Genomic DNA, 24927 nt, shown 5'->3' on the forward strand with positions numbered 1-24927 from the left:
ACACACACACATACTTACATATATATACATATATACGACAGGCTTCTTTCAGTTTCCGTCTACCAAATCCACTCGCAAGGCATTGGTCAGCCCGGGGCTATAGCAGAAGACACTTGCCCAAGGTGCTACGCAGTGGGACTGAACCCGGAACCATGTGGTTGGTTAGCAAGCTACTTACCACACAGCCACTCCTTTCTGAGATGACTTTCTGCTGAGGTCGACTTTGCCTGTCGTCTTTTCGGGGGTCGATAAATGAAGTACCAGTTGTATACTGGGGGAATCAATGGTGGTGTTTGGGAGAGGGTGGTGGTGGTGGTGATGTTGGTGGTAGTTGTAGACGGTGTGGTGTTGGTGGTGAAGGTGGTGGCACTAGTGATGTGGTGATGTGGTGGTGTCATCTTTGCTGAAAGTGCACAATGTCGGGGACAAAACAACTCAGACGAAGTGATGAAATCGAATTATTGATTAACCAAACCAATCGATTGGTTAATTGGTTTAATAACAAAATAGTTGGCCGATAACACTAATTTTCGTGCAAGGTCAGTGATTTTGAGGGGAGGGGTATAAGCCAATTTTTCCCTGTAAGTTTGGAATCATATTCCCTAATATTATTATCATCATCATCATTTTATATATATATATATATATATATATATATATACACAGGTTTGTATACACTTTGTATTAACCAAATTCAACCGCAGGGCATTGGCTAGCCTAAGGCTATAAAAAAAGGCACTTGCTCTAGCCACCCGTAGCAGGACTGAACTTGAAACCACGTGTTTGAAAAGCAACCTTCTAAACGACATAGCAACGCCATTTCTCGTTAAGCTTCGTTAAACATATTACACCTGTGATCAGATACACATGCTTAATATAACGTGTCTTTGCAGCCTTATATCGATCATGCTGTGTCTTTACCGTGAAGCAGACCATAACGAGATGTATTTATAAATTAATACACTTGGATTTACTTAATTAATCAGTCGTTACAGAATTTGTTTGTACATGAATCAGTCAATTATTGGTGATGTTTAATGAGAATTTCTCATGAGTGGCTGTGTGGTAAGTAGCTTGCTAACCAACCACATGGTTCCGGGTTTAGTCCCACTGCGTGGCATCTTGGGCAAGTGTCTTCTGCTATAGCCCCGGGCCGACCAATGCCTTGTGAGTGGATTTGGTAGACGGAAACTGAAAGAAGCCTGTTGTATATATGTATATATATGTGTGTGTGCGTGTATGTTTGTGTTTGTCCCCCTAGCATTGCTTGACAACCGATGCTGGTGTGTTTATGTCCCCGTCACTTAGCGGTTCGGCAAAAGATACCGATAGAATAAGTACTGGGCTTACAAAGAATAAGTCCCGGGGTCGAGTTGCTCGACTAAAGGCGGTGCTCCAGCATGGCCGCAGTCAAATGACTGAAACAAGTAAGAGAGTAAAAGAGTAAGTAATTGATAAACATACATACACATACACCCGACTGACACAAATACACACACATACACTTATGTGCACAAATGTGTGTGTATATATATATATATACATATATTTTATTTATGCACCCTTTTCAAGCCTATCCAGGCTCACGGGCCCGGTTTCCTGGTTTCTGCGGCGTATGTGTTCCCCGCCAGATGGACGGGACGCCAGTCCATCGCAGCGTTACTCAAAAAACAGGAAGGGAGAGAGAGTGAGAGAAGGCTGGGGCGAAAGAGTACAACAGGGCTCGCCCCCAGCCCCTGCTGGAGCCTCGTGGAGCTCTCGGCGTTTTCGCTCAATAAACACACACAACGTCCGGTCTGGGAATCGAAACCGCGATCCTCTAACCGTGAGAATTATTTAAATAATGATGCGTAGATAATGGATTGAAAGTCACAAGAGAAGATAGAAAGAGAACCAGAAGAGAAGGATTTCGGATCGAAAGGTTAATGTGGAAACTTTATTCGGTGACAATAGCTGACATGTGCTCAGTGGTGGTGGTCATATTGGTATGGATGGTGCTCAACAACAACGGTGCTTGCATTAGACATAAACTGGGATTGGTTAGTTTTGTCTCAGACGGATGAAGATGGCCATGGAATCGGCGACTCCGTATCCTGAAAATAACAACAAAAACAACAACATCAATAACAACCACTACTACTACTACTACTACTATAACTACTACTACTACTACTACTATTGCTGCTGCTACTACCACTACTACTACTACTTCTACATCTACCAGGGTTAATAGAACAATAAGAGCTGAGATCGTTATGATCAGCTAAACTCTTCCAGGTGGTACTCCAGCTTGGCCACAGTTCAATGATCTGAATCAAATGAAAGGCAAAGGTAAAGATTGCATTGAATTAATAAATAAATAATTGATCCAAGTCAATTGTTTGTCATCATTTATTTCTCCATTTTCTGTTTCTTTAAATTCTGATTCTTAAGAAATTCCTGTTGATCCTTCTCTTTACCTGTAATTTATGAAACAGAATATGCTTGCATGTGTGTGCCCAGGGTTAAACATAGCTGAATACTGGTAGTGTAATGGCTACACCTATCCCTCAGATGGTTATTTTAACCTCCAACTCAACTAACCCTATACATACATATATATATATATATATATGATGGGCTTCTTTCAGTTTCCATCCACAAAATCCACTCACAAGGCTGTGGTTGGCCAAGGCTATAGTAGAAGACACTTGCCCAAGGTGCCTCAAGTTGAACTGAACCCAGAACCATGCGGTCGAGAAGCAAGCTTCTTACCACACAGTCACTCCTGCCACCTAAAATATTTTGGTATGGTTTCCGTGATTCTTGGAAATAATAAAAAGTGTTCTGTGGTTAAATATGTTTCTGGTAACGTTTCTCTAAGAAGGAAAGAGAGAATTATAAAGACCCCAAACAATGAGGTGATACTTACCATCTTCCCATTTGATTTTTGAAGTTGTGTCAGAGTAAAGGATTTTAGGAAAATAGTTTGATTTCTCCCAATCACAAGTAAGGAAAGCTTCATTGATAGTCAACCAACCAAGATCTTTTGGACAACCTTCATGCCAGTGTGAAACATAAAAACGGCGTTTGTTACTGTAAAAGAAAAAAGGGTCCACTTTCAGGTGTTGTCGCTCTTATTATTTGATATTGCTGAAGTTACAAAGCAGTCGAGATATAAAATAGCAAAGTAATAAACTCGCCCCTCGTTACTGAGAAAATTTGTCTCTTTTGTCTAGGGAGAGTCATTTTCTTTTTGTGCCTATAATGTAACAACACTCACCGGTAAAATTTCCACTTATTTCTTATTTTTTTTTCCTAAAATTTTCGTTGCGTCTTGCAACCTTTTCAATAGTCTTGACTTTCAAAAAAAGAAAATGACTCTCCCCAGACACAACAGAATATGCTTCAATACACAAACTCACATAAAGAATCTTGCAAACCAAATCCCAAAACGAAATCCTTTATGTCTTGTAACTGGAAACAAACAACTCTTGAAAGTTTTACACACGTGTGCATGCAAACTCACAAACAAATAGATAGATAGATAGATAATTAGCCAGACAGATGGATAGATAGATATAATATATATATATATAGATAGATAGATAGCCAGACAGATAGATAGATAGATAGATAGATAGATAACCAGACAGATGGATAGATAACCAGACAGATGGATAGATAGTTACCTAGCTAGCTAGCTAGATGGATGGATGGATAGATATTACATAATGTAAAATGGTAAGAACTTACTCAATTCCAACGATTGAGAAACAATTTGTCGCATCTGATGCTAGATCGCTCCATGGGGAACTTTTCAGCTTTTCCTGAGTGAACCAGCTTTCAAGGCTTGTATTTCGCCCATCAAACACCATCGTTACCACAGCACTTTGGTTTTTGTACAACACAAGCTTCACCTGAAGAAATGACGAGTTTCATATATATATACATCATCATCATCATCATCATCGTCGTTTAGCGTCCGTTTTCCATGCTAGCATGGGTTGGACGGTTCTACTGGGGTCTGTGAAGCCAGAAGGCTTCATCAGGCCCAGTCAAATCTGGCAGTGTTTCTACGGCTGGATGCCCTTCCTAACGCCAACCACTCCGTGAGTGTAGTGGGTGCTTTTTACGTGCCACCCGCACAGGTGCCAGACAGAGCTGGCAAAATATATATATATATATATACATCTATATATATGGAAATAATTTTATTCTCAAACGCAGTAAATTCCATTGGTTCGACCACAGTCGAACAATGACGGTGATGATTGCTGCACCTCTTATGTTTCCATAGCTTACACCTTGTACATCGTATGGAGTTTCTACCTGCACCTTTTCTACGGATTGAGGAGGGTCGTTTACCTGTCTTTGAAGTGGGTGAGGGGGTCTGCAAGAGCATTCTTCATCAATAAGACTACAGTCACCAAGTCTAAACTTAGCAAACCACTTCCGTACAGTTCTTTCAGCTAAAGTACCTTCGCCGTACACAACACATATCTTCTTTGTTACTGGCAAGGCATTTTTTGCCTTTACGGAAATCAGAAAAAAAAGCATCAACTGTCTAAAATGCACCTAAGAATCTTCCATTTTCATAAGGATGCAAAATTGATACGATTTAAGTAATTTTAAACTTTCTTTCTCAGTGTGAAGTATGGGCTAACTGGAAATGTTACCATATTATATATGTCAATAAATTTGATGTGTTGTAACGTGTTGGAACATGAACGACTAAGAATGGCATGAACTTTCCAGACAATCCAATATATGTATATATATATATATGAAAGCAATGGATATAAAAATGACTGGTGTTGCGAATAACCGCCCGACTGAATAGAAATCCCTTATACACATCACAAACAGTAATGGATTAAAATAGCTATTTATGTATCATATTGAAAACAAATACAAAAACAGGCAAATTTAACTGTGGCATTCTTCAAGAGTATATACAGCATCAGAATAGGTGTATACATACCTCATCAATTTGAAGTTCGTTCCAGATATCAAGCAGAGGGTGTCGGAAAAAATTCGGACAATAGCTACCAACACATTTGTCCACATTCCATGTTGAAGGATGGCCTTTTTTTAATATGGAATCATAGATTAACGAGTTTGCTCCCATTGATATGGCATAGGTTTTAATCCATTCACTGCCTGAAATAACGACAACAACAACAACAATAATAACAACATCCTGAAGCAGACATTTAAGATAAAAATGACAGAACGATCCAGGCTAATTAACATAATCATTAAAGAGATTAAAGACATAATCATTAAAGAGATTAAAGACATAATCATTAAAGAGAAAGAAGAAAACACTTGTAGACTAATGAATGTAAATGATCCCACTGATAGAAATAGATAATAATAATAATAATAATAATAATAATAAAAATAAAAATAAAAATAATAATAATAATAATAATAATAATAATAATAATAAAAATAAAATAAAAATAATAATAATATATATAATAAATAATAATAATAATAAAAAATATAAAATAATAATAATAAATATAATAATAATAAAAATAATATAATAATATATAATAATAATAATAATAATAAAAATATATAATAATAATGATAATAATAAAAATACAATAATAATAATAATAAAATATAATAATAAAAATACAATAATGATAATAATAATAATAATAAAATTATTATAATAATAATAATAATAAAAATATAATAATAATAATAATGAAAATATAATAATAATAATAATAATAAAAATATATAATAATAATAATAATAATAATAAAAATATAATAATAATAATAATAATAATAATAATAATAATAATATATAGTAATAATAATAATAATAAAAATAATAATAATAATAATAAAAATATATAATAATAAAAATGATAATAATAAAAGTAATAATAATAAAAATATATAATGATAATAATAATGATAATAAAAAAAATAATAATAATATTAATAATAAGCAAAATATAATAATAATAATGATAATAATAATAATAATAATAATAATATTTTTCCCCCATGAAAAAAACTGGTGGGAACACAAACCACCCCCAGTGCTTGAAAATGACCACATCTCACTCCTCTGGAACTTCACCATTCAAACTGACAGAAAGATAGATGCAAATAGGCCAGACATCAATTTTGAAAGACTTCAGACAAAGAACATGCCTCTTCATTGATATGACTGTCCCAATCGATATAAACGTATCTGTCAAGACCTACCAAAAACTGAGCAAATATAAAGATCTTGAAATAGAAATCAGCAAAATGTGGAAGCTGAAGACTAAAACAATACCTGTTGTCATAGGTGCCCTGGGAATGATAGCAAAAGGGGCTGATAGCTACCTAACTCAGATACCAGGAACCCAAAAATGGCAGAAATTCAAAAGATATGCTCATGGGAACTGCTCATATCCTACCAAAATACTTTCTATGTAATCTCAAGGTTTAAACAAACATAATATTTTCGGTTTAAAAAAAAAAAAAAAAACTTTTTTTTAGACATTCATTAGTACAACACCCCCACCCCCCAAATATATGGCACACTAGGCATAACAACAACATGAACTTCCAACCTGTTGTCTCTTGAGGTATCTGGTGAGACTTGGAGCCAACTTGTACAATATAAAGCAAAGTCAAACATAGAAAATAATAATAATAATAATAATAATAATAATAATAATAATAATTAAAAATATAATAATAATAATAATAATAATAAAATGATAATAAAAATAATAATAACAATATATAATAATAATAATAATAAAATAATAATAATAATAATAATAACAATAATAATAATAATAATAATAAAAAAATATAATAATAATAATAAAATAATAATAAAAATATAATAATAATAATAATAATAATGATAAAAAATAATAATAACAATATATAATAATATAATAAAAATAATAAAAATAATAATAATAAAATAATAATAATAAAAATATAATAATAATAATAATAATGATAATAAAAATAATAATAACAATATAATAATAATAATAATAAAATAATAAAATATAATAATAAATAATAATAAAAAATAATAATAATAATAATAATAATGATAATAAAAATAATAATAACATATATAATAATAAAATAATCATAAATAATAATAATAATAAAATAATAATAAAAATAATATAATAATAATAATATAATGATATGAAATAAAAATAATAATAACAATATATAATGATAATAATAATAATAATAATAATAATAATAATAATAAAAATAATGCTTCACTTACTTCTATAGTAGGACATCTCGTTGTTGTCCTGTCCACTGCTGACTGTCATAATACTTTTTGGTGAGTAATTCTTACAAGTACGGTTGACTTTGTTGTAAGAAAAGAATTCCGATTGACTGTTTAGAGCGATGAGAGAACATTCCAGAAGACTTCGGCTTGGGTAGAATTTCTCTGTTGGAGGAGTTTGAAGATAAGTATAGGAGTAACCAGGACCCAAAGAGTTGTAGAAGGCTTCATCAAATTCCTGATTCGAGGAAACGGTCAGAATCGTTGCAAGGATTAGAAGCAACAGCATTTTTGGTTTTGACTGGAATGGGAGAAGAAAATTGGAACACTTTCGTTTTAGGATCATGAGAGAGTGTGAGAGAGAGTGGGAGAGAGAGAGAGGAGAGAGAGAGAGAGAGAGAGAGAGTGGGAATGTAGAGAGAGGGAGAGAGAGTGAGAGAGAGAGAGAGAGAGAGTGTGAGAGAGAGTGGGAGAGAGAGAGAGAGAGAGAGAGTGTGAGAGAGAGTGGGAGAGAGAGAGAGAAAGAGGAGTTAGTAAAAGTTGTCTTATAATGTTTTTTCACGAAACACACATCTCACCTCAAAGGAATTTACATAAAACAGAGAAAAAAACAACTCCCCACCCCCCAAAAAAACAACGACAAAAGATAAACACATAAAGTGGCATAGCTGTGTGGTTAAGAAACTCACTAAGAAACTTTGGGGTTTTGAGTTCAGTCCCACTCCACAGCACCTTGGGCAAGTATTTTGACTCTAGCTCCAGGCCGAACAATGCCTTGTGAGTGGATTAGGCACACGGAGATTGTGTGTGGAATCCCATTGAATATATAAATAATAAAAATCACAATCTTATGCCCTTGAGCGAGACCAACGTGTTACCTGCTACACCATACAACATTGGTTTTCAACCAGGGTTCCGCGGAACCTTAGGGTTCCGCTAGTACAGTCCAGGGATTCCGCAAAAAGTTACAAAACTGCTAAAATCGACAGTAATTTTTAATTCTCCTGTGCAGATATGTGTGCATAAAACTATTAAATTATTGCACAGGGGTTCCTCAAGCTAGTGGAATGTTTCCTTGGGGTTCCACTCCAGCAAAATGTTTGAAAAGCACTGCCATACAAGATAATCCCAAATCCAAGCCGCACACATAAAGACATAGACACACACACAGCATTCACACATGCACACACGCACACACACACACACAAAATAAGTGGGAGATTATAAAACAGCCCTTACCTTTGCTGGTTGACGAAACAGGCAGCACCTATGAGTTTAGTGGTCACCTGAGGCACAGACGTCAGGACTGTCCCCTATTACTGTCCAGTAATGTCCACTGCTCGAACAACCGTCCACTTTTGTTAGTAATGTCCACAAATATAAAGACTGCCTTCAAATCTCAATATTATCCCCTGCTTCCAAAATCATGACAGAGGGCAGCACTCTCTTTGAATACCGGACTGTCTGTTGATAGCAACAATGATCCCAGCTGTAACCAATGTCTAATGGTATGGAAACTGTCCATTAATGGTTGTTGGTATTAATATGGTTCACTCCAATGATTGTCCACTTAAAATATTGTTTCTGAACAGGAAACGAAAAGACCCGATGTTTGTCATGAATTTATTATAACAAACATGTTTCATTGAACACGCTGGGTAGACGGAGAAGTGTGAGATCGATAAGGCACTCTTGGTGATGTTGTTGTTGTTGTGGTGGTGGTGGTGGTGTTAGTTGTTTGTGGTGGCTGCGATGGTGAATGTGGTGTTGTTGTTGTGGTTGGTGTTGTAGTGGTGATGGGGACTGGGGATTGTGGTGTTGCTGGGGTGGTGGCGGTGGCGGTGGTGGCGGTGGTGGTGGCGGTGGTGGCGGTGGTGGCGGTGGTGGCAGTGGTGGCGGAGGTGGTGGTGGTGGCGGCGGTGGTGGTGGTGGTGGCGGTGGCGGTGGCGGCGGCAGTGGCGGTTGGTGGCGGTGGTGGTTTAGGTGGTGGTGGTGGCGGCGGTGGTGGTGGTGGCGGTGGTGGCGGTGGTGGTGGTGGTGGTGGGGTGATGATGTTGGGGGGCATCATCATCATCATTGTTCGACCGTGGTCGAGACAATGGAATTTACCATGCTACGCCAGACCACACGGTCCATCATGGCATTACAGAGGTCCTGTTGCTGGATGCCTGTATCCCTGGAGATTACATCAGGGTAGGAGAGTGTGCCCTCTGGTATTGCGAGTAGATGGCTTCCCAGGAGAAGACTAGAAAATTACTTCTTTTTCAGCTCTCAACAACATGTCCAGCAAACTGGACTCTCCTACCTTCACAAGAGATGACACAGGTGGTAGTTTCCCATATATTTGCATTTTGGTTGGATGACGCTTCCACGAGAGATTTTGAGCTCTCATAAGGAGGCGAGTGTAGGTTCCATCAACCGCCTCTCAAGCTTCTTTGATAACGTCCAGGTTTCTGAGCCATATTGTAGAATTGGTTTGACTGGTATCGTGAGCAGATGGCTTCCAGAGGAGAAGAGTAGAAATTACCTCTTTTTCAGCTCTACAACAATGTCCCGCAAACTGGACTCTCCTACCTTTCACAAGAGATGACACAGGTGGTAGTTTCCCATATATTTGCATTTTGGTTGGATGACGCTTCCACGAGAGATTTTGAGCTCTCATAAGGAGGCGAGTGTAGGTTCCATCAACCGCCTCTCAAGCTTCTTTGATAACGTCCAGGTTTCTGAGCCATATTGTAGAATTGGTTTGACTGGTATCGTGAGCAGATGGCTTCCAGAGGAGAAGACTAGAAATTACCTCGTTTTCAGCTCTACAACAATGTCCAGCAAACTGGACTCTCCTACCCTTCACAAGAGATGGCACAGGTGGTAGTTTCCCAAATATTTGCATTTTGGGAGCAGGGAAGCACTTGGCGATTGCTTTTGTTAAGAATGGAATTAGAGGTGATCCGTAATTACAACACTTTGAAAACTGTCCACAAATATCAGCGCTGTGCCGAACCGCAAAAGAAACGCAAGACGTGCGTGACTGTGAAATATGTTTTAATTTCATTATGTCTGTCAGAGATAAATTTTGATAAATCCGATAAAGTCAATTTCTTGGATGCACTTAGATTGTAGGGCGTGGCATGTTCAGTAACGTGTATGCTCTCCCTGGGTGTTCAGAATGGCCATACACCGTTTGGTACATGAAATGCATGAGGCGGTTGACAAAAGCCATTGGCACTTGAGTCCAAACCCTGAGGAAAGCTGCTTCCAGTTCCACACGAGTTGTTGGCCTTGGGACCACCTGGTTCAACCATCGCTGGATTTCATCCCACAGGTGTTCTATTGGGTTCTGATCCAAGCTGAGAGCCAGCCACGGCATGGTTCTGATGTTGTGCTGACGCAGGAAGTCCATGAGGACCCTTTCCGTGTTGGAGGCAGCATTGTCCTGTGGGAACACGTGGCTATGGTGACACACGAAGAAGGGCATGATGTGAGGTCTTAAGATCTGGTCAACATGGCGCTGTGCTGTGATGCCATTCCCTCTGCCTGCACCAACATTTTGGAACATATGGAGCCCAATTCTCTGATGCAGGCCTATGGCACCCCAAACTATGATGCTTTAGCCATCTCATGTGTCTCTCTCCATGACACGTGCATCTCTTTAGCGTCTACCCTTTCTACGCCACACCCTCACTCTATCATCCGAGGTGGAAATGCTGCACTGACTCTCGTCAGAGAAGACAATCAACCTCCATTGTTGATGCCACCAATGTCGGTGCTGTGTAGCCCACTGTAGTTGCGCCTAATGGTGGCAGGCAGTGAAGCCAGGCCCTCGATGATGGCAGGATGACAGCAATGGAGGTTGTTCACAGCCAGTCGACGTCATACTGTATTGTCGCTGATGGGCCACTGTCCAGTGCCAATGGTCTCGCGAGCCATCACGCTGGCTGGTCTGAAGCGATCACGGTGGTGTTGCAGGCGGATGAAGCAATCCTGCCTGGGCGGGGTCACTTGAAAGTGCCCTCTACAAGCATGGTCTGCTGGGCTGTCGGTGTTGTTGCAGGCGATAGATGGTACTGACATGGACATTGTAAGCTTTCACAACAACCAAGCCATGCTGCTCTGTTTGCAAACGGCCGATAGCTTGTTCTCTTTGTGTTGCTGACAATCAGATCATACCAGATCGTCCAAATTACGAATGAATTCTTTATTGTCCGCAAATACAAACAAAAAACACAAAAGTGGGGAAAAAAACGAATGAGAAAAAAGATGACAAAAAAATTAATGAAGAGGTGGAATGATGCCACTTGAACCCTGCACTCCGAGTTACGTCATTGAATCTCTTTTGCAGTCACTTTATCACATTTAAAACTATTTTTGTGGTTCTCTTTTAGAAAAAAGTTTTTCACCCTCATGTTATCCTTTAATAACATATAATTTTTAAAAACACTATTTAATAATCAATAGGCGCAGGAGTGGCTGTGTGGTAAGTAGCTTGTTTACCAACCACATGGTTCTGGGTTCAGTCCCACTGCATGGCACCTTGGGCAAGTGTCTTCTGCTATAGCCTCGGGCTGACCAAAGCCTTGCGAGTGGATTTGGTAGACGGAAGCTGAAAGAAGCCTGTCGTATATATGTATATATATATGTGTGTGTGTGTTTGTCCCCCTAGCATTGCTTGACAACCGATGCTGGTGTGTCCATGTCCCCATTACTTAGCGGTTCGGCAAAAGAGACCGATAGAATAAGTACTGGGCTTACAACAGAATAAGTCCCGGGATCGAGTTGCTCAATTAAAGGCGGTGCTCCAGCATGGCCGCAGTCAAAGGACTGAAACAAGTAAAAGAGTAAAGAGAGAGAGAGTTTGTTCAGTTCATCCTGATCGATGACTGGAGGTAGTAAATCAATCACCACCTTCTGGTCCAATGGGTTCACATCTGATCCAGATGCCTCCCTCAATCTCAGGTAACTCTGAGATGATTGTCCACTTGAAACGTTGTTTCCCAACAGAAAACAAAAGGACCCACGGTTTGTCGTAAAGTTATTGTAACAAGGCATGTTTCTTTGAAAGCCGTGGGCAGATGGACAGCTGTGTGATCAATAAGGTATTGATGCTGTTGTTCAAGTGGTGGTTATTGTTGGTGGTGGTGGTGGTGGTGGTGGGGGAAGGTGTTGTTGATGGTGGTGGTGGTTTTTGTTGTAGAGAAAAGAGTTTTGCGTTTGTGAGGGGTGATGATGTTGGGGAGTAGGGGAGCGATTGCTTTTCTTAACCCTTTAGTGTTCAGATTATTCTATCAAACATAATGCTTATTGATTTGAATTAATCGTGCATTATCTCATATCTTCAAGATCTTGATGGTGTAATTACTTAATGTAGAATAACATTGTAGGGTAGGTGTGAGGGCCTGGATCTGGTCAGTTTGAACATAAAACAGATTAACTATTTTGGCCGGTTTAAATACTAAAGGGTTAATGGAATTACAGGTAATCCGTAATTATAACAGTTTGAAAACTGTCCAGAAATGTCAGTACCATACCAATATTATCCACTGCTTCCAAAACTGCAGCAGAGGTCATCACAGTCTTTGAATGCCGAGACAGAGGTTAGAATCTCCGACTGTCCACTGATAGCCTTTACAGTTGTGATTGTTCACTTATAGTATTAATTCTTAACTGGAAACAAAATGAACTTATTTTTGTTTTATGAAGCTATAAAGAAGACGCACTTCATTGAACATGATAGATAGATAGATAGATAGATAGATAGATAGATAGATAGATAGATAGATAGATAGATAGATAGATAGATAGATAGATAGACAGATAGATAGACAGATAGACAGATAGATAAAAGTAGATAGATGGATAGATAGATAGATAGATAGATAGATAGATAGATGATGATGGATAGATAGATAGATAGATAGATAGATAGATAGATAGATAGATAGATAGATAGATAGATAGATAGATAAATAGATGGATAAATAGATAGATAGATAGATAGATAAATAGATAGATAGATAGATAGATAGATAGACAGATACAGATAGAGACAGATAGATAAATAGATAGATAGATGGATAGATAGATGGATAGATAGATAGATAGATAACTTTTTTTATTAGCCACCAGGGCTGAATACAGAGGGGACAAAATACAAATGCAGAGCTTTTCTTTTCGAGGGTGGAGAAAAATAAAAAAAAGTAAGATTGCGATCAAAAGGGATCGAGAGGAGGGAAAAAAAGGAAAAAAGGAAAATCGTGTATCACAGAAATAATGGTGTAAACATTGATATAACAAGATTGGGTTCATCCGTGGGAAGAAAAGCCTACAGAAAAGACCACGGGAACCCCAGTCAGGGAGGAAAATAAACACATGAGGTCAAAAATGCTCTCTTTCTTTCTTTTTTACGATCTACAGGATCATGCTCAAAATGGTTTCGTTACTAGCACGCACCATCTTTGCAACATTCACCCATCTTTTTTGAATCTTTCGCGAGACACAAACTTCCCTCTCCATTCTCACCTTCCTTTTCAAGGGTACTTGAAAAAGTTGATGAGCGATTGGCAGAGAGGTAAGTGTTTGTCTCTAATCCTTTCGCTCGAGTCCACCACACACATTTTTTCACCATGGCCACCAGTACGATGAAAACTGCTTGCCTTCCCGGTTGAGGGAAGGGGGCGGAGCAGCAATTCTCACGATAGAACTCGGCCGATAGGCGATTCGTCCCACACGTGACAGCAGCCGTTCGGCATAAGCCCACAGGTCGGAAATGGTTGGACATTGCACGAGTGCGTGCAGAACGGTTTCGTCGCTCTGACCGCATCTCGGGCAAGTCGGTCCAGTGTGTCTGGAACCGTGTCTGTAGAGCTTATCCCGAACAGGTAATGCTTCTCGATAGCACTGCCAGGCCAGGGATCTTTGGTGATTGTTCATAGGTCCCGGCCGCCGAAAGTTGTCCTGAACAGGCGGGTCAGGTGTTCCTCGTCGACGCCCAGACTCTGCCCGAGTTCGTCGTTGCACCTCCCCTCCACTAATCCTCTATAGAATGCCTTTGTTGTGATGGAGTCGCACAAGTTCGATCCCGGACGGCAGAGTTGCTTGAGAGCAACGCGACACTCGCGGGCCATTCGCCTAGCCTCGGTCTCTGCTTGATCCATGACTGTAGTTCGTCCAAGGAGACGAGCTGCGGGAAAGCGCGCCGCACAAAAGGCGACCACCCCTGTTCACCGTTGTCTATGAAGCGCCGGAGATGTCGCGTCAGTCTCAGCGCATGTCTGCGCATCATCAACCACGGCATGCCCAGCCCTCCATTTAGCGGGTGTTGGCAGCAAATGGATCGCCTAACCATCGGAACGTTTCCCTTCCACAAGAAGCGGAAGAGATGCGTTCGTTCCAGTTTGGTGATGGTAGGGTCGGGACAAGGCACGACGGTCAGACGATACTCGATGACGGATGCGATGTACGCGTTCGCCACCTCCGCCCGACCTTTTAGGGATAGCTTTCTCTCAGTCCATTTCTGGGTGAGAGTAGCCACCCTAGTCGTTATCTCGCCCCAGTTCTTCTCCATTTGGAGGTCCGGACCGAACCAGACCCCGAGCAATTTAACCGGTCCGTCCGTCCAGCGTCCCACGATGGAGACGCTGCAGATAGATAGATAGATAGATAGATAGATAGATAGATAGATAGATAGATAGATAGATAGATAGATAGATAGACAGATTGATAGATAGATAGATAGATAGATAGATAACTTTCTTTTATTAGCCACACAGGGCTGAATACAGAGGGGACAAATACAAATGCAGAGCTTTTCTTTTCGAGGGTGGAAAAAATAAAAAATGTAAGATTGCGATCAAAAGGGATCGAGGGGAGGAAAAAAAAGGAAAAAAAAAGAAAATCGTGTATCACAGAAATAATGGTGTAAACATTGATATAACATTGAGCAGTGGTTGAAGGGAATTGTTGTTGTTGTCGTTGTTGTTGTTGTTGTTGTTGTTGTTATTGTCGTTCTTGGTGACGGCGGTGGTGTTAGTGGTATTAGTAGCATTGACGGCACGGTCTTTGGTGGTGGTGATGGTGATGTTGGTATTGTTATTGGTGGCGATGTCTTTAGCAGGGATAGCAGTTTTAGTAGCAGATGCTGCCATGGTGTTGTTGTCGGTGTTGGTGGTGGACTCACTGGTGGTGTTGACGGTGCTTGACCTTGCGACCTTTGTTTTATATTTGTTGCTGTTGTCGATGCTGATGGTGGTGGTGGTGGTGGTGGTGGTGGTGAAAGCGGTGGTGGTAACAGTAGTATTCTCTTTGTTGTTCTTGTTAGTGGTGGTAGTGGTGACAGGGTTTTTACTACAAGTGGTTGCAGCGTTCATTGCAAATTCATTGATGATTTCACCTTCCGTGCATAAATTCTTTTTTTATCCTAGCGTTTCCAGTCTGGGAGAAAGCTGGTCGATAGAGGAACGCGACCATCGTTCTAAAATACAATTTCTTGACATTTTCAAAATGTCGAAAAGGAAATTACACAAATTAAATAGGGTTAAAACTGCCCCTAGGGGCGAATTCCTCCCTTAGAAAAGCACTCAAACGAAAGTTGGGTGCCTTACACAACTTATTTACAAAAATGTACACAAAAATTGGCCTATAAATAGTCAAAATAAACGATTACATTCGGAGCTGAACTGACATCACGTCCGTCAATAAACAGATAGATAGATAGATAGATAGATAGACAGACAGACATATAGATAGATAGATATAGATAGATAGATAGATAGATAGATAGATAGATAGACAGACAGACATATAGATAGATAGATATAGATAGATAGATAGATAGATAGATAGATAGATAGATAGATAGATAGATAGATAGATAGATATATATATGGGTCCTTTTGTTTTCTGTTGGGTAATAATATCTGAAGTGAACAATCATCTCTGTGAATGGTATGAATACCAGCGGCCTTTACTGGAGAGTTGTGGACAGTTTTCATATCATTGGACGTTAGTTACAGCAGGGATCATATGGTCGAAAATATGCCAGTAATGAAACATATGTGCACTCTTATGTCAATCCATGTAGGTTAAAGTAATAATTGTGTAAATATCCACCACCAACAAGACCCACCAACATTGCAACGAAACCGACAATACCTTATTGATCACACAGCTGACCATCTACCCAGTGCGTTCAATGAAACGTGCCTTGTTACAATAACTTTACAACAAACCATGGGTCCTTTTGTTTTCTGTTGAGTAATAATATCTTAAGTGGGCAGTCGTCCGTGTGAATGGTATGGATACCAGTGGACATTACTGGACAGTCGTGGACAGTTTTCATATCATTGGACGTTAGTTACAGCAGGGATCATTGTTGCTATCAACGGACAGTCCGAGAACCTGAGCTCTGTCTTGGTATTCAAAGAGAGTGCTGACCTCTGTCATAATTTTGGAAGCAGGGGATAATATTGAGATTTGAAGGCAGTCTTTATATTTGTGGACATTACTAATAAAAGTGGACGGTTGTTCGAGCAGTGGACATTACTGGACAGTAATAGGGGACAGTCCTGACGTCTGTGCCTCAGGTGACCACTAAACTCATAGGTGCTGCCTGTTTCATCAACCAACAAAGGTAAGGGCTGTTTCATAATCTCCCACTTATTTTGTGTGTTTGTGTGCCCGTCTGTGTGTGTGTGTGTGTGCATGTGTGTATGTGTGTGTGCATGTGTGTATGTGTGAGAGAGAGGGAGAGTCTGTATGTGTGTGAGTGCTGTGTGTGTTAGTTAGTTAGTTAATTTTTTGGCTCAAAAAGCAAAAAGCCAGGCCATGTAGGGGGACATGGAGTTATGTACAGGGTGGTGTTCAGGTAAAGAGTTCAGGCCACTTGTGGTCAAGGGAGACTTTGAACCAAGCGGTCGTCAGCATCTTCACCATCTCGTCCGGCAGCTTATTCCATGGATCCGCAACCCGGGCGGACAAAGCCCCTCTCCTTCGATTGAGATGAAATCGTCGCAGATAGAGCTTTTCGGAGTGACCCCGCGGCTGATGCTCTGGAGCAGTGTGTGTCTATGTCTGCATGCGTGCAGCTTGGATTTAGGATTATCGTGTATGGTGTAGCAGGTAACACGTTGGTCTCGCTCAAGGGCATAAGATTGTGATTTTTATTATTTATATATTCAATGGGATTCCACACACAATCTCCGTGTGCCTAATCCACTCACAAGGCATTGTTCGGCCTGGAGCTAGAGTCAAAATACTTGCCCAAGGTGCTGTGGAGTGGGACTGAACTCAAAGCCCCAAAGTTTCTAAGTGAGTTTCTTAACCACACAGCTATGCCACTTTATGTGTTTATCTTTTGTCATTGTTTTTTTTTGGGGGTGGAGAGTTGTTTTTTTCTCTGTTTTATGTAAATTCCTTTGAGGTGAGATGTGTGTTTCGTGAAAAAACATTATAAGACAACTTTTACTAACTCCTCTTTCTCTCTCTCTCTCCCACTCTCTCTCACACTCTCTCTCTCTCTCTCTCTCCCTCTCTCTCTCACACTCTCTCTCTCTCTCTCTCTCTCCCACTCTCTCTCACACTCTCTCATGATCCTAAAACCAAAGTGTTCCAATTTTCTTCTCCCATTCCAGTCAAAACCAAAAATGCTGATGCTTCTAATCCTTGCAACGATTCTGACCGTTTCCTCGAATCAGGAATTCGATGAAGCCTTCTACAACTCTTTGGGTCCTGGTTACTCCTATACTTATCTCCAGACTCCTCCAACAGAGAAATTCTACCCAAGCCAAAGTCTTCTAGAATGTTCTCTCATCGCTCTAAACAGTCAATCGGAATTCTTTACTTACAGCAAAGTCAACCGTACTTGTAAGAATTACTCACCCAAAAATATTATGACGGTCAGCAGTGGACAGGACAAGAACGAGATGTCCTACTATAGAAGTAAGTGAAGCATTATTTTTATTACAATCCTTCTTCTTCTTCTTCTTCTTATTATTATTATTAGTAGTAGTAGTAGTAGTATTCCTCCTCCTCCTCCTCCTCTTCTTCTTCTTCTTCTTCTTCTTCCTCCTCCTCCTCTTCTTCTTCTTCTTCCTCCTCCTCCTCCTCCTCTTCTTCTTCTTCTTCTTCTTCCTCCTCCTCCTCTTCTTCTTCTTCTTCTTCTTCCTCCTCCTCTTCCTTCCTCCTCCTCCTCTCCTCCTCCTCCTCCTCTTCTTCTTCTTCTTCTTCTTCTTCTTCTTCTTCTCCTCCCCCTAAGACACTAACTATTGATGGGTAAGGGTTTTGTCAGCATCAGCACTATTAGCTCTCTTGGGTATTTGCCATTGATAGGCTTTTTAGAGGTTTTGGTAGTTATCATCATCATCATCATCATTATTATTATTATTATTATTATTATTATTATTATTATCATCAAATCATCATCATCATCATTATTATTATATTATTATTATATTTTATATCATCATTATTATTATATTATTATTATTATTATTATTATTATTATTATTATTATTATTAATAATATTATTTCAGGCATTGAATGGATTAAAACCTATGCTGTGTCAAAGGGGGCGAACTCATTAATCTATAATTCCGTAATGAACGTAGGCGATCCTTCAACATGGAACGTGGACAAATGCGTTGGTGGCTATTGTCCGAATTTTTTCCGACACCCTCTGCTTGATATCTGGAACGAACTTCCGATTGATGAGGTATGTATACACTTATTCTGATGCTGTATATACTCTTGAAGAATGCCACTGCTAAACTTGCCTGTTTTTGTATTTGTTTTCAATATGATACATAAATAGCTATTTTGATCCAATACTGTTTGTGATGTGTATAAGGGATTTCTATTCAGTCGGGTGGTTATTCGCAACACCAGTCATTGCTTATCCATTGTTTTCTTTTATGTCAGTGGTGACAGATCTCGTCCTAGCATGTGAATGTTTGTGAGTATAGACCATTGACAAGGTGCAATGACGTAGAAATGCCCCCAGCTTTCTCACTTGCCACTGCTGACACGATTTTCGTCTCTCTCCAATGCATAACAGACATTTCTCCGAACAAATACCGCAGCAAATTTATCTAAGACAATATGATTCCATTAAATATGATACATAAATGGTTAAATTGTTTGTGTAGGAGTGCCTGTGTGGTAAGTAGCTTGTTTACCAACCACATGGTTCCGGGTGCAGTCCCACTGCGTGGCATCTTGGGCAAGTGGCTATAGCCTCGGGCCGACCAAAGCCTTGTGAGTGGATTTGGTAGATGGAAACTGAAAGAAGCCCGTCATTTCTATGTATATATATATGCGTGTGTGTGTTTGTGTGTCTGTGTTTGTTCCCCTAGCATTGCTTGACAACTGATGCTGGTGTGTTTTTGCCCCCGTCACTTAGCGGTTCAGCAAAAGAGACCGATAGAATAATTACTGGGCTTACAAAAGAATAAGTCCTGGGGTCGATTTACTCGATTAAAGGCGGTGCTCCAGCATGGCCACAGTTACATGACTGAAACAAGTAAAAGAGTAAAAGAGTAAAAGAGTATCCAAGCACCCTGGGTAACGTAGTTTCAGAATATATATGGCTATGGAAGCCTGTCTCCGAAACCCAAGGAGGGGTTCAATAACAAAGAAACAGAGAGACAGAGGTTACAACTTTATTTGGAAAGATATATATATAGGCGCAGGAGTGGCTGTGTGGTTCCGGGTCAGTCCCACTGTCTGGCATCTTGGGCAAGTGTCTTCTGCTATAGCCTCGGGCCGACCAATGCCTTGTGAGTGGATTTCGTAGACGGAAACTGAAAGAAGCCTGTGAGATATTTGTATATATATATATGTATGTGTGTGTATGTTTGTGTGTCTGTGTTTGTCCCCTAGCATTGCTTGACAACCGATGCTGGTGTGTTTATGTCCCCGTCACTTAGCAGTTCGGCAAAAAGAGACCGATAGAATAAGTACTGGGCTTACAAAGAATAAGTCCCGGGGTCGATTTGCTCGACTAAAGGCGGTGCTCCAGCATGGCCGCAGTCAAATGACTGAAACAAGTAAAAGAGAAAAAAAAAATAAAAGAGAGACTTATCCTCTCTTCAGGTGAAACTTGTGTTATACGAAAACCAAACAGCTGTGGTAACGATGGTGTTTGATGGACGAGATACAACCCTTGAAAGTTGGTTCTCAATTGACAAGCTGAAAAGTTCCCCATGGAGTGATCTACCAGTAGAGAACACCAATTATTTCTCCATAGCTGGATTTGGGTAAGTTTTTATTATTGGACATTAGTAAGTTTTATTTTCACTTCATTTTGCACAAACCCAGTATATATATATATATATAAAACTCAAGACAAAGCATGTATATATAAACACACACACACACACACATATGTATATTAGGTTGGGGCATAATTATTGCGGCTTCTTTTCAACAAATTTTATTCAACAAAAACAATAACAATATTTAACAAAAACATCTTTAAATGACGGTTTTGACCATCTGCCAAGCAAATGGGAAGCAGTAATTGAAGTAGATGGTGAATATGCTCTGGAATAATCATTTAAAGATGTTTTTCTTACATGTTGTTATTGATTTTGTTCAATATAATTTGCAGAAAAAAAGCCGCAATAATTAGGCACCAACCTAATCTTTATATATAAAAGTAAGGTTGTGTGTCTGTCTCCTACGATTTAGATTCCTAACTACTCCCACATTTTGCGGTGCAGTTTAACCAAAACCGGGTATCTTATATTTGTGATTCATATCGAGCCCTTCTGGGTATTAGCGCGCGTCTACGATGAGTCTACGATTTTTTTCCATTTTAATGCATTTTTCGCTATTATATAAGGGAAGTAACTCTCTAAAAATGTCTACGATGAGTCAACGATTTAAAAAAAAATTTACCATCATTTTTTTCTATTTTAATGCATTTTTTCGCTATTATATAAGAGAAGTAACTCTCTAAAAATGTCTACGATGAGTCTACGATTTAAAAAAAAAATTACCATCATTTTTTTTTTTTTTAATGCATTTTTTTGCTATTATTTGGCTATAACTCTCTAAAAATGCTTATATAGTTATTTCCCTTACAAACCCTAGCAACGCCGGGCAATACTGCTAGTATAATATAGATAAATAGATAACAGTGCCAACAATTGAAAATGTCCTGTCTTTTCTTTGACGCCATACAGCGACGCCCGCCGTTTTTATGTGTCAAACCATCATCGGAGTTGCCCATATGACATTGGTTGGTTGTGTATTAATGAAGCTAACGAACGTTTTGAAACCTGCCCTTGGGAGACATCGAACCCTTTCCCTGCATTCCACTACTCTAAGAGTGGTTCCAAAACCACTTGGAGCAAAGGTAAGTATTTCATTATTCGTTTTCATGTTTATAAATTTCTTTTTCGTTCCAATTGAAATTGGAATCGAAATTGAACCAATCCTATGACTGGCACCCAGCAGATGCCAGGACCCCTGGACTGGTGGTACGTAAAAAGCACTATCCGAATCGTTGCCGATGCCAGCGCCGCCTCGAATGGCTTCCGTGCCGGTGGCACGTAAAATACACGGATCCGACCGTGGCCGTTGCCAGCCTCGCCTGGCACCCGTGCAGGTGGCACATAAAAAAGCACCCACTACACTCACGGAGTGTTTGGCGTTAGGAAGGGCATCCAGCTGTAGAAACATTGCCAGATCAGACTGGGCCTGGTGCAGCCTCCTGGCTTCCCAGATCCCCAGTCGAACCGTCCAACCCATGCTAGCATGGAAAACGGACGCTAAACGACGATGATGATGATGATGATGATATATATATATATATGAAACTCGTCATTTCTTCAGGTGAAGCTTGTGTTGTACAAAAACCAAAGTGCTGTGGTAACGATGGTGTTTGAAGGGCAAAATACAAACCTTGAAAGCTAGCATGGAAAGCGGACGCTAAATGATGATGATAATGATGATGATGATGTTCTGTGTCAGAGCTGCATTGCCAAAAACTCATTTAACCACAGAAGTCTTTTGTAATATTCCAAGAATCCTGGAACCAATACCAAAATATTTTACAAACAGCCTTCGCTGTCCTAGTCTTAATTAAATGTTAAATCAAACAAACGTTGCTGGAGGAAAAGACTTTATTCTTTAACAAAAAAACTAATTAAATAACAGGGGCAGTAGCAGTAGTAGTAGTAGTAGTAGTAGTAGTAGTAGTAGTAGTAGTAGTAGTAGTAGTAGTAGTAGTAGCAGCAGCAGCAGCAGCAGCAGCAGTAGTAGTAGAAGTAGTAGTAGTAGTAGTAGTAGTAATAGTAGTAGTAGTCGCTGCAGCAGCAGCAGCAATAGTAGTAGTAGTAGTAGTAGTAGCAGCAATAGTAGTAGTAGTAGTAGTAGTAGCAGCAATAGTAGTAGTAGTAGTAGTAGTAGTAGTAGTGGTGGTGGTGGTGGTGGTGGTGGTGGTGGTGGTGGTGGTGGGGGTGGTGTGGTAGTAGTAGTAGTAGTAGTAGTGGTGGTGGTGATAGTAGTAGTAGTAGTAGTAGTAGTAGTAGTGGTTGTTATTGATGTTGTTGTTATTGTTATTTTCAGGAATTGCACTTGCTGATTCCATGGCCATCTTCATCCGTCTGAGACAAAACCAACCAATCCCAGTTTATGTCTAATGCAAGCACCGTTGTTGTTGAGCACCATCCATACCAATATGACCACCACCACTGAGCACGTGTCAGCTATTGTCACCGAATAAAGTTTCCACATTAACCTTTCGATCCGAAATCCTTCTCTTCTGGTTCTCTTTCTAGCTTCTTTGGTGACTCCAAAGAGTTGAGTTACATCACACTATGAAAAATATGGAACGTACACTCTCTCAGGGAGATACGATATCTTTATATATAAAAGAGAGGTTGTGTGTCTGTCTCCTACGATTTAGATTCCTAACTACCCCCACATTTTGCGGTGCAGTTTAACCAAAACCGGGTATCTTATAGTCGTGATTCATATCGAGCCCTTCTGGGTATTAGCGCATGTCTACGATGAGTCTACGATTTAAAAAAAAATTTACTATCATTTTTTCCATTTTTAATGCATTTTTTTGCTATTTTTTGGCTATAACTCTCTAAAAATGCTTATATAGTTATTTCCTTTACAAACCCGAGCGATACTGCTAGTACCTATTATAATGGGTAATACTACGTGTGCTTTTCATGTTTTTCATAGGGTGATGTAACTCTTTGGAATAACAATGTTTGCGGCTGAAGATAGCTTTAAACCATCCTTTATATCTATTATACACTGATGTAATAACAGATTGTTTATAAAGCTTGAAACATGTGTACCGCAACATCCTTTGTGTTCTGTTTTTGATTTCATTTGATACACATACCCTCTCACCTCTGCCACTAGCTGGCATATACAGGTGCTTACACTTACCATATATATATATATATATATATATATTATATATATATATATATATATATATATATATATAGTACGTTTATATATTTGTTGTGCAAGATTTTTTATGTGAAGTCGTGTGTTGAAACAGATATTGTTATATTTCAGAAGAAATATTACAGGCATCCTCCACATACACACACTAAATAAACATAGACGCACATAGAGATATAAGCATGCGCAAATGAAGACATACAATAGAAATACAAAATGGCTGACGGTTAGTAAGGAGAGACACACAAATAAGAAAGAAGAAAACAAAGGACCACTGATGAGGTCACAGGAGTGTGACGAAAGAACTCTGGCCGAAATAAGATTAATGTAAAAAGTAAATAACGCTGAAGCAAAGTAACACCCAATATATAGTGCATGTGTTTTTATTGGCTAAACTGGCAAAATGACCATTCCGAAATACAACAATATATATATATACATATGAAAGAAGGTTTGAAAATGCAATTTTAAAAGGTTTTTATTCACCTGACTGGTTTCACACCTTTTAAAATTGCATTTTCAAACCTTTTTCCATATATATTTCCACTCGTGCAGTATCTTACAACTTCACTTTGTTATATATTATTATATATATATAATATATATATATAATATATATATATATATATATATATATATAATATATATATATATATATATATATATATATATATATCTATATATATATATATTCTATCTATCTAATCTATCTATCTCAATCTATCATCTATCTGTCTGTCTATCTGTCTATCTATCTATCTATCTATCTATATATATATATATATATATATATACACATTAATAAATAAAATAGAACATATGCATATATATATAAACATATATGTACGTACCTACCTCTACATGTACATATACACGCATATATGAGTACAGGACACCAAAAGGACGTCGAACACAACGAGAAACGAAAACATAGACACAAACCAAAGGAACTGGACATTTATTTAAAAACAGCAAAAAATAGAATACAGGACAATTAACACAAAGAACAAACCCCTTCTTCAGTCGCTAAAGGTTTCATCTACTCTGCGTTTCGAAGGATAAAAGCGAGACGTATCTTCGACAAGAAAACTTTCCTTCCTGCGAAAAGCAGATCAATTAAAATTCTGAGATCTTTTCGCAGAGAGGTAAAAAATGGTAACAACAGGACAGTGACGACAGTACAAATTGTAAACAGTAAAAGACAGGACAAGGAAAAACAAGATAAGAAGGGC

General features: G+C 38.9%; 2 protein-coding genes across 2 annotated transcripts; one reads left to right on the forward strand and one right to left on the reverse strand.

Annotated features, from left to right (window-relative positions):
- Positions 1-1917: 1917 nt before the first annotated feature.
- On the reverse strand, positions 1918-8833 carry LOC118768521. The gene is made up of 6 exons (XM_036515188.1): positions 8509-8833; positions 7264-7570; positions 4964-5142; positions 3736-3899; positions 2912-3075; positions 1918-2093 (listed from the first exon to the last, which is right to left on the reverse strand). Exons 2-6 carry the CDS (start codon positions 7556-7558, stop codon positions 2041-2043), a joined length of 855 nt encoding a protein of 284 aa, XP_036371081.1. The 5' UTR covers positions 7559-7570; positions 8509-8833; the 3' UTR covers positions 1918-2040.
- A 7465-nt stretch (positions 8834-16298) lies between these two features.
- On the forward strand, positions 16299-23149 carry LOC118768519. The gene is made up of 6 exons (XM_036515186.1): positions 16299-16894; positions 17895-18201; positions 18796-18974; positions 20354-20517; positions 21448-21620; positions 22835-23149. The coding sequence occupies exons 2-6, from the start codon at positions 17907-17909 to the stop codon at positions 22906-22908; spliced, it is 885 nt and encodes a 294-aa protein (XP_036371079.1). The 5' UTR covers positions 16299-16894; positions 17895-17906; the 3' UTR covers positions 22909-23149.
- The last annotated feature ends 1778 nt before the right edge of the window (positions 23150-24927 follow it).

The sequence above is a fragment of the Octopus sinensis genome, linkage group LG30, assembly GCF_006345805.1.
Source record: "Octopus sinensis linkage group LG30, ASM634580v1, whole genome shotgun sequence".
In the NCBI taxonomy this organism is placed as follows: domain Eukaryota; kingdom Metazoa; phylum Mollusca; class Cephalopoda; order Octopoda; family Octopodidae; genus Octopus; species Octopus sinensis.